Raw genomic sequence first — 18,121 nt, forward strand, 5'->3', positions numbered from 1 at the left:
GAATGGTAAGGTAGTGACTTTGGAAGGAGGAATACAGTGTAGACTATTTTTGAAATGAGGAATGGTTTTGGAAATATAAAGCACAAAGAGACTGAGGAGCCCTCGTGCAGGATTTTCTTAAGATCAACATGTAGATTCTGTTGGTAGTTAGGAAGGTAAATGCAATGTTAGCATTCATTTTGAGAGGTCTAGAATACAAGAGCAGAGATGTACTACTGAGGTTGTGTGTAAGGCTCTCGTCAGACTGCATTTGGAGTAGTGAGTAGTTTTGGGCCCAATATCTAAGGTAGGTGGCCTAGGAAGGTTTCCAGAACTAGTTTACAAGAATGATCCCAAGAACGAAGAGCTTTTCATATGAGGAGTGGGTGAGGATTCTGTGGAATCTGTCGGTTTATGTGCTAACATGAATTCAAATGGTCAGAGAAGTCTGGCTGAGACGTCTCTGAACTGACAACCAGATTTCTCCAAACACTTGGATTCATGACAGCACATAAATCAACAGCCATATGCAGGACAAATGTGGTGTACAAGATTCCATGCAGGGACTGCACGAAGCACTATATAGGATAAATGGGCAGACTAGTGATCTGCATTCATGAACATCAACTAGCCTCTAAATGCCATGACCAGTTGTCCCTATACATACAAATGACAAAGACAATACATTTAACTGGGACAACATAACAATAATAGGACAAGCCAATCAGAGGGCAGCCAGAGGATTTCTAGAAGCATGACATTCATTTTTGGACTCCATTAATAAACACAATGACATAGACCAAATATACCGACCACTGCAACGCACAACCAGAACTGACGACCGGAAGCAGCAGAACAAAATCAAATAAATTCTAACCAGCAGTGCTTCACAGGAGGCTCCACGGCACTGAGGGTGTCACCTAGACAGGGAATGAAATGTCTGCAAACCAACTTCCCACCTCGGTGAACATACCCACAACAACTCATTGCTTTTGTGCTGGAGTGATGTTGCAGAAAGAAAGTGAAATTGTTTGGATTCTTATTTATGGCCTCTTACTTCTCCAAACTCTGTCTGTTTTCCCAGGGAATGATTATTAGATACTGCTTTGAGGTTTTCCTTTTGGTCTTTCTTTTAATCTACAGATTCAGATGTATATAGTCTGTTTATTACTGGGAAATATATGTCCCTGACAAGTCCAACATTTATTGTGCAGCCTTGCAATCTGAGTGTCATGCTAAATCACATCAGAAGGCATTTGAGAGTCAGCCATGTTGATGCAGATTTGGGGTTCCATAGATACTTGGTAAGGACATTTTCTTTTCCTTGACAAGCGTTAGTGTCTGTGAGATATTTTGCTAGTACTTACTCCAGCCTTTTCATTTCAGGACTTGTGATGATTGAGTTCCAATTCTGAAACTTTTAATGTAGAATTTGAGCATATTGTGGGATCATGTTCAAATAATGACTGAAATTGATGACTGGCAAAAATAGTCTCTTTATTCAGAAAAAACAAGTAGCACAAGTTTGAGGCACAATAGAATCCCAAAATACTGTTCTTACAAGAGCCCCTTTTTAAGATATTAGGAGAAAGGTACAGAGGAGACGTCAGAGGGAGGTTCTTTACGCAGAGACTTGTGAATGCATGGAATGCATTGCCAGCTGTGGTGGTGGAAGCAGAGACATTGGGGACATTTAAGCGACTGCTGGACATGCACATGGATAGCAGTGAGTTGTGTGGTGCGTAGGTTAAGTTATTATATTTTACATTAGTATTAAACCTCAGCACAACATAGTGGGCCTAAGGGCCTGTTCTGTGCTGTACTTTTCTATGTTCTATATACAGTTCTTACATATATTAAAATTCCATGACTATGGTGTCACACTATTTTATCTATAGTACACAAAGATTTGAGGGGCTTCTGTCCTGGGAAACAGGAGATGGGCTAAAACATGTGTTAAGTGCTGACTGCTACTTCTGATGGGATTAAGAGTGTTTGTCCGGTCTGCTTGCATAATTAAGAGATGTTAGTCCTCCTGTCTTTTAAGTTAGTAAATGTTAGTAAAGATACTAGGCCTATGTACTCTAAATGTATTAGAAATTGTACCTGTACTTAATAAAAGAATAAAGGATATTAAACTGATTGATTAACTCAGTTGGGTTGTGAGATTTGTTTACTATTTGCCAGTGTGAGTTTCGTTTATGCAATTCATTTAAGCACTGTATTGACAGTTTTTAATAGGGATAATAGCTCAGATAAAAGGTATTTAACAAATACATACTAATTGAGATTTGGAGATGCCAGTGTTGGACTGGGGTGTACAAAGTTAAAAATCACCCAACACCAGGTTATAGTCCAACAGGTTTAATTGGAAGCACACTAGCTTTTGGAGTGACGCTCCTTCATCAGGTGATAGTAACACAGAATTTATAGCAAAAATTTACAGTGACGTAACTGAAATTATACATTGAAAAATTGATTGTCTGTTAAGCCTTTCATCTGTTAGAATACAGTGATAGTTTCACTTCTTTCATGTGTAAATCACAAAACCTTTTTTAAAAGTCGCATTCTCGGGTTAGCTGTTAACAATGGTGATAGCTAGACAATATGTTGAAGGTGTTGGCCCCATGTGTTCTCTGTCTATGCCATGATGTTTAGATTGATTCTAATCTAAAAAGTGAGCTAACAGAGTTCTACATGAATGCATGCAGTTTTTGAGCAAAGTACAATGTAACCCTGCAAGTACAAATTCACCCCACAAAATGTGTGCATGTGAGACTTTGTCTGTCTGTGTGTTTCTGTCTGGGTTGGGGGTTGAGTGTGAGAAAGTGTGTGTGTAGTGAGTGAAGAGTGTCTTAAGTCTGTGAGGGGGTGCATGTGGGAGTGTGTGTATCTATAAGGGGGTGTGCGCGCGCACGCGTGTGTGTGTGTGTGTGTGTGTGTGTGCGTGAAGTGCAATGGACATAGACAGGGGGACAACACCTTCAACATATTGTCTAGCTATCACCATTGTTAACAGCTAACCCGAGAATGCAACTTTTTAAAAAAGGTTTTGTGATTTACACATGAAAGAAGTGAAACTATCACTGAATTCTAGCAGATGAAAGGCTTAACAGACAATCAATTTTTCAATGTATAATTTCAGTTACATCACACTGTAAATTTATGCTATAAATTCTGTGTTGCGATCGAGCCCTCCATTATCACCTGATGGAGTGTTGCTCTGAAAGCTAGTGTGCTTCCAATTAAACCTGTTGGACCTGGTGTTGTGATTTTTATACTAATTAAGGAAACTGTTTGGTGTTCTCTAATCTGTTCAGGTCCAGGAGGTGGTTGGTAAGGACTGATTGATATTAAGTTTTTTTGTGGAGACATGATGGTGGGGATGGTATTGTTCTGTATGCTATACTTATTCAAAGGTAGCAAGGGCTGATGTAGAAATAGGCCTGATAAGGGTTTAAGGTGTGAAGGTGCAGTAATGGGTTTGGAAGTATTGCGTTTAGTCCATCTTGCAATAGTAAAACATACCATAGAACTGCAGTTTTATGAATGGATGGATGGAACAATGTTATAGTAAATAACAGGTTAGTAAAGGGTTATGAATGAACGAACAGGAACCCAGTATTAATGAATATAGTGAGCTGGTGAGTGAGTTAATAAAGATAACCTAGAACACAATATTGCACAATATACTCGTTATTAGTCTAGATCTGTGGATTCTTAATCCAGCAGCATTAGTACCATGCTAGCATGGCACAATATATCATACATTTTCATGAATATTTGATATGAGGACCTACTATGTGGAGACTATACATTTTTCTCAAAGTAGCCATCATTGTTAAAAATTATACAACACCAGTTTGTAGTTCAACAGGTTTATTTGGAAGCGCTAGCTTTGGAGCGCTACTCCTTTATCAGGTGACAACCACCTGATGAAGGAGCAGTGCTTCTAAAGCTAGTGCTTCCACATAAACCTGTTGGACTACAACCTGGTGCTGTGATTTTTAACTTTGTCCACCCCAGTCCAACACCGGCTTGTGCACACCATGGCCATCATTGAACTTTGCAAGAACATTTTGTACACATAATACCCCTCATTCTATACCAGCAAGCCTAGGTGTGCAGCTCCCTGGCAACAGATTCCTGTACCATGACTTACCATTTTCATCATTTGACCTTTGTAATCCCTAAGGTATTATACATTGCATGTAAACTTTCATCAATGTCTATTTCTGTTTTGACAGAAGTAGATAGGACACAATAAGAGACAGATATTTATCACCAGAGGAGGTATAACCACAGCCATTGAAGTTACCCATTAAAGTAATGTATTTTAAAACAGGGAAGATATTTGGCGGAGGAGGAGGAGGTCAAAGATAAGCAAGCATGATGCTCCGGATTCATTAGACACTGCAACCAGGTTATTTGTGTGCCTTCCAAAATTTGGACATTTCACTACACGCTTTGTCACAGTAATATGGAGACCATATAAATTAGAATGTAGTACTCCCAAAATATGGGATATTAGTTTTGATACGCAAGTTGAATATTATTGTCAAGAGTTACCTGTGGTCTGAATTAACGTTTCTTTTGCATTGAAAAAGCAGGAAATATTTCCAGTTTATACATTTTGTTTTTGTTTCAGTGAGCACAATCTTTTCACTTTCTATGGCAATTATAAAATTCTGCAACAGATTACTTTAGCATTGGTTTCCAAAGTCCACAGGCAATGGCACATTGATTAGGTCATTACGATTAACTTATGCATATTTTTGCAATGCTGATACTGTTATTGCATAAGTTCTTTTCGCTGACACCTTCACTAATCCTTTGCCCTTTTTCTATTTTGACCTCTTGCTGTACCTTAGGGATCTTCCTAAAGAAGCTATCTTTGAAAGCTTGCCAGTTGTATAAATCTATTGAAATGCACTGAACGTCTAGCAAGACAACAGGAGCTTTGTAACAAATCCAAGCGTCTGAGGTAAGCCAAGTGTCTGAGATAACCAATGTTCAAGCACAGCAGTAATTCTAAAAAGCAGATGCAGGTGAAGCTGGATAAAAATAAATCTAAAATGTTGCTCTGCTTGCATAAAATTGTGATGATGAATAATCTATTAATATCAGTGATATCAATAATAACTGTGGATGCTGGAGATCTGAAACAAAATCAGAAATTACTGGTGAAAGAATGGCTGGTCTGGTAGTATCTGTAGGAAGATAGCAGAGTTTTTTGAGTCTGATGACTATTCATCAGAACATCTAGTGAACAGTCACCGGACTCAAAATGTTAATGTTTTCTTCCTACAAATGCTGCTAGACCTGTTGAGTTTTACTAGCAATTTTTGTTACTGTACCAAAATGAATAACAGCCTTCACCCCAAGCAATATGCTTGTTCTTTCCACTTATTCTGTGGCCCAATCCACCACTTCATTATCTCTCTGACAAAGGAGAGCCAGTGGACATGGTCTATTTCATTTCCGAATGACCTTTAAAAAGTGCCATACAGCTGGCTGCAAAATAAAATAAGAGCCCATGTTGTTGAGGGCCAGGTACTATCATGGATACTGTCATGGATAAAGGATTGGCCGACTGGCAGAAGGCAGAATGTAAGGATCAAGGGGTCTTTTTCAGGATGGCAGCCAGTGACGAGCGGAGGTCCACGGGAATCAGTGTGGGACCATAACTATTCATGTTATGCATTAGCGAGCTGAATGAAACAACTGAGGGGATTGTTGCTAAGTTTGCAGGTGACACCAAGTTTAGCTGGAGGGATGAATCATCTTGTGAAAGTGGGGAGGCTGCAGAGGATTTGGATATGCTAGGCTAGTTGTCAAAGAAGTGGCACATGGAATACAATGTAGGAAAGTGTGAGGTTGTGAATAGAGGTTCAGATTTTTATCTAAATGGAGAACGGCGTTGGAAATCTGAAGCACAAAGAGACTTAGAAGACCTAGTTCAGGAATCTCTTCACCTTAACTTGCAAGTTCAGTTGGCAGTTAAGTCAAATGCAATGTTAGCATTCTTTTCAAGAGGGCTACCATAAAAGAGTAGAGATGTACTGCTGTGGCCACATTTGTCAGACCACATTTTGAATATTGTAAGCAGTTTTGGGTCCCGTATCTAAGGAAGGATGTGCTGGCATTGGAAGGGGTCCATAAAAGGTACAAGAATGATGCTGGGGAGGAAGGGCTTGTCATATGAGGAACAGTTGTGGACTCTAGATCTGCTTTTAATGGAATTTAGAAGGATGAGAAGGATCTAATTAAAACTTATAGGATACTGAGGGGCCTGGATAGAATTGAAGCGGAGAAGATGTTACCATTAGTAGGAGAGACTAGGACCCCAGGACGCAGCCTCCCAGTGAAGGGATGACCCTTTAGAACTGAGATAAGGAGGAATTTCTTCAGTGGAGGGTAGTTAATCTGTGGAACTCATAGCTGCAGGGGCTGTGGAAAACAATTGATTGTGTCTTTAGTACAGAGATAGATAGGTTCTTGATTGGTAAAGGCAGGAGAATGGGGTTGAGAAACATATTAGCTATTATTGAATGGCAGAGCATACTCAATAGGGCCACATGTCTCTGAATCCTTCTTGTTCGTTCTCTAGATGTTGCTTTGTATCCCAAGGCCCTTCTCTCTTCTGCTCCTTTCGGTGTTGCTACATATGTCTGGCTATCCTGTCTGTCCCTTATTTTACTTGCTCAAAAACTTCCAATGTTCACAGCCTTACAGTGATCCCTGCTACAAAGAATAGCTCTCCATCTGATACCCATTACCAATGTCTTTATTTTGTATGAGTGCAATAGTTCTAATGTTCATTAATGTTCAACTTTCCCAAGTTTGTTAGTTAACCAAACCATATTGAAAATCCTCTTAAAACAGAGTTATCAGATGATTTGCGTGTCTGCACAGTAACTATACATCAAGTATGTTGGTTGATGCAAGTAATCAGTTTTAGCAGTTTTAATCCAGTAATCTGGTGCTGGGAGTTCTTAAAGAGCTGCTCATTGCTCTTTAGATATCTTGCTACTGATGGAAGGAATGGTTACATTGAAGGAAGTTACTTAATTCACTAAAGCACTGATGTTTTTGCATCAGGACAAGTTCTAGCAGGTTGCATGCACATTCTATTTTTTGGTTTTTGCCAAATGTCTGAAATGTGATCCAAACATTGTTATTAAGGCAAATGCATATCTAAAGAAAAGTGGGTGATTGATAGTTTTAAAAATGTGCTAAGGTGCCTTTTTTGTTACCAACTTATTATGGTCTTTGTACAATAAATGCCTTTCAGATGTTGATTTTATAACTTATTTTAACACTCTATATTTTTCTGATTGGAAACATTCCTATATACACAAGATTCTTTAATATTCCTTTAGTACCTAAATTGCCTAACAATATCAATGTGTGAACTGTAAAGTGATTCACTTTGGGATGGTCTTTTGTAGGCAAGGTCCTGGAGGTCTGACAAGATGGGTGATCAGAGGCGCAACTTATTCATTCCCCCCCAGGACCAGCAGTGGAGGCCATGACACCTGACCATGCCAGTCAGGTCTGCAACTACAGCCACGCTAGTCTCAGCCCATCTGGAGGAATCCACAGCTCTGTAGGAAGGAGGTCAATGACCTTATCAGTCCCTCAGCATAAGTGCCACCAGTGTCTCTCCAATAACTCTGTATCAATGCTACTGTACCCAGCTCCCACCAAGCTGATGCTCTACCACTCTCACTATAATGCAATATCTTTCTCATTTGCTGTCACCCACCCCAATCCCCCAACTTGCACTCAACCTGCTTGCCCTCAGCGCTTAGTCACTCACTTAGGGCACCTCCCCACCTGCTTCAAAAGTGTGGTGATCCACACAGCTGTGCTACACACTTCCATTTACCTTAATATTTGGCTATATCATTTATAGAAAGAAAACAACCCCCAAAAAGGCAGAAGGATTCAAAACAGTGTGCTGCCAGACATTCAGCTGCTTACCCCTTATGTGACGACCATTCTGACTGTGACCACCTGGAATGGTTGACTGACTGACTGTTCAAGCCCCAGGACTGCTATTGAAGGTTGCCCTTGACTTTCTGTATTGGAACCCCTTGATCAATGGCTTTGTCCTTTAATTTGACTGAGGCCTGCTGATAACGATGACCATCTTCCTTCCTTTCTGCCTACCAAACATAAAGGCAAGATGGTGGTAATATGAGACTGGCATCTCTGGCTGAAGGGGGGCAAAGCAAAAAAATCTAAGGGAAAGCATTGAGATAGGGTCAAAGTGAATGATCACTCTGACAGCGAGGAAAGAACCTGGAAATGCAGCCAAGTCAAGTCCATGGGTGATGTTTGTCCCTGACCACGCAATGTCCTTGCTGCAACATTACAGTGATCGTTGCCAATGAAGCCCAACATGCATTGAAGTACTGAAGCATCCTGAAAGTGGATTGGGGATGTGGATTCTTAGACGTTATGTTGGATACCAGTGTCCGTGTACGTGAAGTGCATGTAGGTGGTGCCCATTGGCGTGAACTATGAAATATTGGTAGCCAGTGTCCAACATAGAGGTTGTTTGGAGCAAGTGGTGAGTTAAACTTTTCAGGTATTTTTGTTGGTTTCCATGTCAGGATTTCTCAACTGCTGGCTTGTTTGGCAAGCTCGGTAAGATACAAAGCTGAATATTAATGAGTGAGTTGGGTTATCGAGTTTTAACAGGCAATAATCCCCCTTAATTGCTGCAGGAGAATCTTGCCAAGCTGCTTGGGAAAAGCATAAAAGATGTAGCGAGATTCTCCTGATGTTAAAGTTGGCCTTGCTGGAATTCTCATTTGCTTCTACTATAAATCTTACGTTACCCAAAGTTGTTCAGACCTCATAACATTCCTCCCAAAGAGATTGATAATTCTGGGCAAGAATGATTGAAAGAAAAATTTAAAGGGAAAAGAAAATTTAATAGAAAATATAAGAAGGTAGTTACCAGGATGTCATCTGGGACTTCAGTAGTGTGGAGAGGTTGGAAAGTTTGTTCTGTTTTCCTAGGACCAGAGAAGGTTAAGAGTTGAGCAGTTTGAGATGTCTTAATGGATTAAATAGGGACAAATATTTTCTGTACAGTGTGGGTGAATAACTAGGAGTCAAGAATTCAAAAATATTGAAGATTTAGAGGAGGTGTATTGAGAAATGCTTTCCTTCTGAGTTCAGCTGGTGGAAGCTGGTTCCTAATGTAATTTTGAAAGGAAGTCTCCTACTTCGAAGTTTTCCTGATAATATACACGCATGACATTTCATCGACTTTTCCAGAACTTTCCCCCTCAGTTATTGAATTTACATCTGCAGTTACTCTCTTAAAACAACACATTTTGGAATTAAAAGTAAAAAATGTCAATAAATGTTTTGGGATTCTGATTTATTGTTATAACAACATAATACAGAACACTGCTTCTAAGCATTAATGTTGTAAAATAGGATGCTTGTTTGAACACTCACATCTTCATAAGCCAAATTCCTGATCCCACCTTATTCAAGCAAAATTAACAGAACAGGCCCTTCAGCCCACGATGTTGTGCCGAGGATTAATCTTAATATAAAATAAAATAGCCTAACCTACGCACCCCTCCAGTTCTGAATGGAAACTGGGTGGACTTCCACAAAGAGGGAAATTCTTCTGGTGAAGTGCACAGACTACTGGTCCTGTTGGAAAAATTACATAAAATTTGTAATGTTTTGTTTTCTTTAGATCTGAAAGAATGGTTTGTGCTTCATTCAGTTGGTGCTTGAGTGTGATCATGATTTGCTACCTAACACGAGCAGCCTGGTGTCTGAATCCTGATGATCCCAATGTGTGCAGCCATTGGGAAAGGTAAACTCAATATTTGAAGTTTTCTTTTCACTCACATATTTGTGTGGTGTGTTAATTTGCTTTGATATTCACAAAAAATTTGAATACTTTAATTGGTATATTTGTTTGTAGAAATTTCAAAATTAAAATTGTGTACTGTCTTTCAAGGGAAGGAGTTCAACTTGATCATTTATTTTTATTCATTCCTTGGGATATGGGTGACCATTTTTAAATTTTGATCCCAATTTGATAATGAAAAACTTTATAATTTAGTGCGTACATATTAGTGGGTGGCACGGTGGTTAGCGCTGCTGCCTCACAGCGCCAGAGACCTGGGTTCAATTCCCGGCTCAGGTGACTGACTGTGTGGAGTTTGCACATTCTCCCCGTGTCTGCGTGGGTTTCCTCCGGGTGCCCGGTTTCCTCCCACAGTCCAAAGATGTGCAGGTCAGGTGAATTGGCCATGCTAAATTGCCCGTAGTGTTAGGTAAAGGGGTAAACATAGGAGTATGGGTGGGTTGCGTTTCAGCTGGTCGGTGTGGACTTGTTGGGCCGAAGGGCCTGTTTCCACACTGTAAGTAATCTAATTTCTAAATACTTCAGCGTAAAATTGCCACATCAAAGACAGTACCCCATATAATATGTTATTATTATTTGGAATTTGACACACCACCCCCAACAACATGTTGTTATCTTTTAAGGAAACTGAAAGGGGGCAAGAAAGTTGGCAGCAGATTAAAGACTTATAGAAAACAGCTAATTACAAATGAAAATGATTTGACATTAAAATTCTACAATTGCATATGCCTGGGAAATAAAATAAGGCACAATTCATACTTTAATTAAGTAAGAATTATCTTTGCTTTGTTTCATATTTCTACAGTATGCCAAGATATGTTAGGTTGCTAGCTTATCACTGTAAACTTAAACCTTCTTCAGGGTTACACCCGAAATATTGACCTCTCCATCTCCTGATGCTGCCTGGCTTGCTGTGTTCTTCCAAACTCTTGCCTGTCTACTTTGGATTTCAGCATCTGCAGTTTCTTTTGTTTCTAACACATCTACATTTGGCAAGGAGCCTAACATATATTATGTCTTTCTCCTTCCTTGAGCGTTTGGAAAACAGGCATGTACTGTGCCCATATTTGGTCATTTTAATTTGTTTTCCTCAGCAGCAAGTGTGACAATAACTTGCATCACTTTCTCTAGCCATTCCTTACTTCAGGTACCAGATTTGCCATATGTTGCTTTTTTGGCAAAACATTGCTTCAGTTATAGGGCAGTAACTGATATCTCTGAGCGTTGGCAACTTCGCTAGCCAGGAATTAAACTACTACAGCCCATACAAAGAGCATGTGCTCCTCTTATCTTACTTTTTTTGTTCATTGTAGAAACAAATCCTAAGTTATTTCACGAGAGGACAAGTCTGCTTTAAAGTTAACAATATATCGAACTTAACTGAAGGATTACTAAATGAATTAATTACTAAAGGTGTAATATTTTTGATGCAACTATAATTAATTCATGTTTAAAAAGGAATACATTGAAGGTTGATGTGAGTAGAAAGGTAATACTCTGCAAACTGGAGACTACATTTTGTAGAATGAACCATTTTCAAGTTGAGGGGAGAAAGATTTTAAAAAGACATGAGCAGCAAATGTTTTACACAGAGGGTGGTTCTTGTGTGGAGTGAACTTCCTGAGGAAGTGGTGGATGTGGGTACAATTACAATTACCAAGATGTTTGGATAGATCCAAGAACAGGAAAGGTTTGAAGGGATATGGATTAATAATATGCCAAGTATTAGGGGCGACACGGTGGCTCAGTGTTTAGCACTGCTGCCTCACAGCACCAGGGTCCCAGGTTCAATTACAGCCTCTGGCGATAACTGTGTGGAGTTTGCACATTCTCCCTGTGTCTGCATGGGTTTCCTCAGGGTGCTCTGGTTTCCTCTCTCAATCCAAAGATGTGCAGGTCAGGTGAATTGGCCATGCTAAGTTGCACATAGTGTTAGGTGCATTAGTCAGAGGAAAATGGGTCTGGGTGGGTTACTGTTCGGAGGGTCGGTGTGGACTAGTTGGGCTGAAGGGCCTGTTTCTACAGTATAGGGAATTTAATCTACAAGTTGAATATTGTTACAAAATTATTTTTTCCAAGAGAAAAGTTTAAGTTCATTTTCCTCTGTATTTGAAAGTTTTAAATTAAAATAAAATATAAAACGAAAAAAGAAATTCATAAGAGCAGTGATTCTTCAGGTTAATCAAGAAACTAAGACCTCCTACATTTTTTTTCTAAAGGAGCATTAGCAAACCAAAAGCATACACACACACTATTGATTGAATGAGCACAACATTGTAATCAAGAGAAAAGCCAGATTAAACTCTATTATTGATTTGCTGTACATCACATGATGACTTTGTTATGTAGACATTAATAAATCACATTGCGATAGGAGCTTGAGCAAATGACCTTTATTGCCCTTTAGGATTATATGTTGATTATTAAACAGTTAGGACAATGTGTGTAATTTCTTCAAAGAAATATCTGATTCAGCCATTAATTTGTAATCACATGATAGTATTTTCTCTATATTAAAATAGGGATTTTATCCTCTGGAATCAAATGACTTGTAAAATAGTGAATGCAATACACTGTGATTGAAATATGCTGAGTCACAGCATGGTAAATGCAGGTTTGCATCCATAATTCTTCATCTCAACCAAACATCCAAAGACTAAGCATTTTTCTCACAAAGCAATTTATGGATTTAAATGTTAGTATTCCTGATGAATGAGCAGATGCTTCAGGTCAAGGGTCAGATTTTTGCTATCCTGGCATTGCCTGACCATTTGCTGAGCAAACCCATAAAACCGTGAAATAGAAAGAGAGCCATTTGGCCTGTTGTCTCAACTGACTCCTTGATAGAATTGTCTAATTTAGACCTGACCCTAGTTTTCTTGTCATACTGTAATGTAACACTCCTGTTAAAAGAGAGTGAGGCAGAAGATAGGAAATTATAGGCCAGTTAGCCTGACCTCATTCATTGGTAAGGTCTTAGAGACCATTATTAAGGATGAGATTGCGGAGTACTTGGAAGTGCATTGTAAAGTAGGGTGAGTCAGCTCAGCTTTGTCAAAGGGAGATCGTACCTGACAAATTTTTTTGAATTCTTTGAGGAGGTAATAAACAAATTAACCAAAGGAGAGCCATTAAATGTCATCTATTTGGAATTGACAAGGTGACACACAGGAGGCTGCTAAACGAGAGAAGCCAAGGTGTTTACAGCAAGTTTAGAGGATTGGCTGACTAGTTGAAGACAGAAAATGGGAATAAAGGTGTCTTTTTCAGGATGGCAGCCAGTGACTAGTGGAGCCCCACAGGTACCACAACTTCACGCTATACATTAAAGATCTGGGTGAAGGACTAAGGACACTGTTCTTAGGTTTTCAGATTACATAAAGATAGGTGGAAGGACATGTAGTGTTGAGGAAGTAGGTAGCCTGCAGAAGGATTTTGATAGCTAGGAGAGTGGACAAAGAAGTTGCTGCTATAATACAGTGTGGGAGAGTGTGAGGTTTTGCACTTTGGTCAGAGGAACAGAGACATATACTATTGTCTAAATAAGGGAAGGCTTCAGAAATCTGCAGCACAAAGAGACTTAGGAGAACTAGTTCAGGACTCTTGTATGGTCAACATGCAGGCTCACTTGGCACTTAAGAAGGCAAGTGTAATGTTGGTATTCATTTTGAGAGGGCTAGAATACAAGTGCAAGGATGCACTGCTGAAACTATGTATAATTCTGGGCAGACAAATTTGGAAAATTGTGAGCAGTTTTGGGCCCTGTATCTAAGGAAGGATGTGCAGTCCTTGGAGGGTGGGGGTATTGCGGGGTTGGGGGTTGGGGGTTGGGGGGCGGACGAGGTTCACACATATAAACTTGGGAATAAAGCTTTTGTCATATGAGGAGTGGATGAAAATTTATTTCTGATTCTGTTGATAGAGTTTAGAAGGATGAGTGGAAATTTCATCGAAACTTTAGCATACTGAGAGGCCTGCATAAGGTAGACTTGGAGAAATGTTTCCACTAGTAGCAGAGACTAGGACCCCAGGGCACAGCCTCTGAACCCCTTTAGAACGGAGATGAAGAGGAAGCCAAGTCATTGAGTGTCTTTAAGACAGAAATAGATAGTTCTTTATTAGTAAGGGGATCAGGTTAAGGGGAGAAGGTAGGACAATGGGAATGTGAAACATCAGTCATGATCGAATGATGAAGCAGACTTGATGGGCTAAATGGAGAAAGTGAGGACTGCAGATGCTGGAGATCAGAGCTGAAAATGTGTTGCTGGAAAAGCGCAGCAGGTCAGGCAGCATCCAAGGAACAGGAGAATCAACGTTTCGTGTATCATTCCTGAAGAAGGGCTGATGCCCGAAACGTCGATTCTCCTGTTCCTTGGATGCTGCCTGACCTGCTGCGCTTTTCCAGCAACACATTTTCAGCTTTGATGGGCTAAATGGCCTAATACCTCTCCTATATCTTATGGTCTTATTGCACTATAAACCTTGTAAATTAATTCACTTTAAGTACATGACCATTTTTTTTGTACTGTAGTTCCTATGATATCTAGTTCCAACACTCTTTTGGTTAGCACATTCTGGGCTAAAGCAGGTCTTTGTTGTTCAGAAGTGAAGTGCCTGCTTAGGCCTGGATGCAATGAAATTTGGCTGGTCAATTCAGCACATAAACTCATTGCACTGGGAAATGGGGTGTAAACAGAATCCAGAATGTCCCCCATTTAACTCTTTTATTCAAGAGATTGACAGATGCAAAGTCCATTTTGGAAATCCTTGCACTTTGATGCCCTGTAGTTGTAGGAAGGGGAAAGTGATGTAAGAGGCTAAAAGACACACCACATGCCACATTCCTGCATCAATTTAAAGACACTGCACAAATCCTATAGAGAAACAAATTTGGGTGGAAAGCTGATATCAGAGGTATTTGTTCTGACTGCGTATCAACAACCTGTAGAGTGAGTATCCCTGACAGGAAATTTGACTCTTTGGTCATCAGTTTTCATTTGCAGCTGGATTATATCCACATTTTGGTAAGAACTTTTTGGTAAGATTGAATTTGATGGGTTAAAAATTATTTGGAGTGTTTCAGCAATTTCCAGATATGCCCAGATGTGAGAGGTTCACTCATATTTGTAAATTTGGCAAGTCATGTACAGCCACAAACAAGTCTGACATGTTGGATGCTAAGTTCACTTGAACTCAAAGAGCAGGTTATTTTTCTTATATTCATAATATCACAATATGATACTTTGTGATGGTGATTGTCCCACAACTGGAGTTGTTGCAGCTTCTGAGAATCACTATATAGAGTCTTAATATGGCCAGGCAAGAGAAGTTGGAAAGAACGAGTAACCTGAGAGCGAGCCACTCAAAACAAAAGTTATGATATGAATTTGCAAGAGTTACACTAGGAACTCGGATTGATGAAATAGAGTACTAATTTCATGTTAGAAACATTTTGTTGCACATTGAGTTCTGATAAAAAACTAATATGCTAAAGTTGTTTATATAAAATGGAACAAATTTCTCACCTGAATTAGTTCCTATAATCTTTGAAACAAGCTAGAAACCAATTATGTCATATATTTCAAGACTTATTTACCAGCACTAATCACTATGCTATAGAAATGCATGTTCTTTGACAGAAATTGATGTTGTAAGCAAGGCTGCATTACTTCTAATTTTTGAGTCAATCAGTACCTAGCCTTGTGGTTAATAATATTTTTGGATTTTCTCCGTCATTTTAGTTCTCATGAACAGAACAATTAAAACTTGTTTATGTTTTGTTTTCTCAGTTATGCAGTCACTGTTCAGGAATCTTATGCCCACCCCTTCGACCAAGTCTACTACACAAGATGTACTGATATTCTTAATTGGTTTAAATGTACCAGGCACAGGTTAGTTTTATAAATCAGCGCAGATTCTTTCAGTTAGATTGTGTTATTTGGCTGTTCACTGTTACTCCTGATGTTGTGGCTAAACAAAAAAAGAAAAACTATAAAACTCACCACTGAGTAAAAAATAGTAATTGCAAAAAGGCCAAGGTGATAACTTTATCATATAGTTCAAATAACTTATTAATCAAAAAAACATTGCTGCTATGTTACCTATAATTTGGAGATACCGGTGTTGGACTGGGGTGTACAAAGTTAAAAATCACACAACACCAGGTTGTAGTCCAACAGGTTTAGTTGCTCGTGCTTCCAATTGTTGGACTATAACCTGGTGTTGTGTGATTTTTAACTATGTTACCTATAGTTCTTGATAGAATTATTCCTTAAATAATCATTTTTCTTTTTGCAAGCTATCCATTCTTCTAACCAAGAATAAACACAATATTATTGTCTGGTTATTAATTTGTTTTACAGTAACCCTCTGATGGAAAATCTCAAAGTATACGTTAATGTCAGTGATTAGAATGTGTTGCCAGTGAAAGTGCTTTCATTGTAATTTCTAGACCCAACTCAAGTTCAGTTCTATTTCCATTAATTGTTTGCTGTCTTGTTGTAAGCAAAGAAATCATCTGGACTTGTTGGAAACTTAAAGACAGTCACGTATCTAGCCTGCTGTCTGTGTTTGTATAAAGTTGTTGACTAATTGTAGCAGTAACTTCAGTCTGCAGATTTGGTAGTTCCAGACTATTTTGCTTCAATAATAAATTAACTGAATTCTTTTAAACTTCCATATGTGACAAAGCTGTTCTGTTGATATTGCCATTTCTGCAGATTTCACCACAAGAGTTTTGTATATTTCCCATTTACTTTCATTATCATTAAAATTTTAAAATGGCATTTGCTGGATTATGAATTTTCTAAAATGTTTGTTGGATAAAACTATTTTAATTTTCAATTACACAAAGGGAAGACACCAGCAATTTCACAAATAATTGTTTTATTATAGAATCAGTTACAAAACAGCTTATCGTCGAGGTCTAAGAACAATGTATAGAAGAAGATCACAGTGCTGCCCTGGATACTACGAAAGTGATGATTACTGTATCCGTAAGTGTTGTTCTTCAGCTAAGTCTGCTAGACTATTTATAACATCTCCAACAATTTTTGACTAAACTGCAGAAGTCCTGTAGGTGTCACCTAAATACATTTAGATAAAATAATTGTTGCCCAAGATTCTAACCACATGAAAATATTCAAAAATTGACATAATTTTATAAATACTTGCTTCCCTGCAGCCTTATGATGCTCTGTGTTAAATGAAGGGAAACAAACATTTAGGGCATAGCATTTAATGTCAGGGTTCAGGTAAATATAGCTTTAGGAATGTATTAACCTGTCAGTTTACTTCATGGTTAAAAAAATGAATTCCCTGAGAGGTGAGCAGCTTCTGTGTGTCTTCCTCCAATTGGGTCAATGACGAAGTGGTAGAGTGCAAGTGTGTGTGACGGAGTGCAATTGTGTGTGGGTGGACTTGAATCGCCATGATCACTGCTAACCTGTCCATGGAGGACATGCAGATGATGGCTTGACCCACTACTGCAGCTTATGGGCAGTAAGGGTTATTAAATCCCATATAGTTATCTGTTGCTCTTATTTCTCCCTGTACATTCTAATGAGGTTCCTGATTGCTGACCACAGGGAATGGGCAGGTACATGATCTCCAGCAGACTTCCAAGCGTCAGCGGCCTAGAATGTTTCTCCATTGTGGAACAATCACAATGAGGTACTCAGCAAATTCTGCTGCTACACCTTCTAGTACTAACATTCCCACTGAGGTGTCAATATTTCAGCTGATGGAAAGTGGAGGAGACCTTTCGGATGCTTCTGTGCTCTCATCCTTGGAGGTTGAAAAGGTGGCATCTGGGGGAACCGGCTATTTCTCAGTGGTGGTTGTGGATATGCTGGCAGTAATTGTAAGGCAAAATAGAGAAAATGTCAAAGCAAATATTTAGAAGTGGTTTGCAATTAATAAGACTGACATCTGGTTACTGTGAAACTTGCAGCGGGATGAAGAATGGTACTTACCTGGTTGGCAGGACATTGATGACTCAGCAATTCCTTCTGAAGGGCCAGGATTCTCTCCTTGTAGAAGCTAATAAGTCAAATGTCAGGAAGCCCTCCATCCCTGACCATTTCTATGCTACTGTAAGCTGTCGACTCATGGAATGATAGAAAGAGAGGATTCGTTAAGAAGCTGAAAGTTGGTGACACAGCTGATATGGCAAATGCAGATGGTAGAAAGGTGGTGGGGTATCCCAGGTAAGTGAGGAGTAAGGGTCAGCTT

At 39.2% G+C, this 18,121-nt stretch overlaps 1 protein-coding gene across 4 annotated transcripts in view; it reads left to right on the plus strand.

Annotated features, from left to right (window-relative positions):
* megf11 (multiple EGF-like-domains 11) overlaps positions 1-18,121 on the plus strand; it is a 487,483-nt gene that overhangs the window by 94,569 nt on the left and 374,793 nt on the right. For all 4 annotated transcript variants that reach the window (XM_072565386.1, XM_072565385.1, XM_072565387.1 and 1 more), the window contains 4 exons: positions 4,851-4,963; positions 9,710-9,832; positions 15,679-15,780; positions 16,784-16,884. In XM_072565386.1, coding sequence (XP_072421487.1) covers positions 9,720-9,832; positions 15,679-15,780; positions 16,784-16,884 — 316 coding nt within the window. In that variant the 5' untranslated portion in view covers positions 4,851-4,963; positions 9,710-9,719. The remainder of the gene's footprint in view (positions 1-4,850; positions 4,964-9,709; positions 9,833-15,678; positions 15,781-16,783; positions 16,885-18,121) is intronic.

This window comes from Chiloscyllium punctatum, chromosome 48, assembly GCF_047496795.1.
Source record: "Chiloscyllium punctatum isolate Juve2018m chromosome 48, sChiPun1.3, whole genome shotgun sequence".
NCBI classification, from domain to species: Eukaryota; Metazoa; Chordata; class Chondrichthyes; order Orectolobiformes; family Hemiscylliidae; genus Chiloscyllium; species Chiloscyllium punctatum.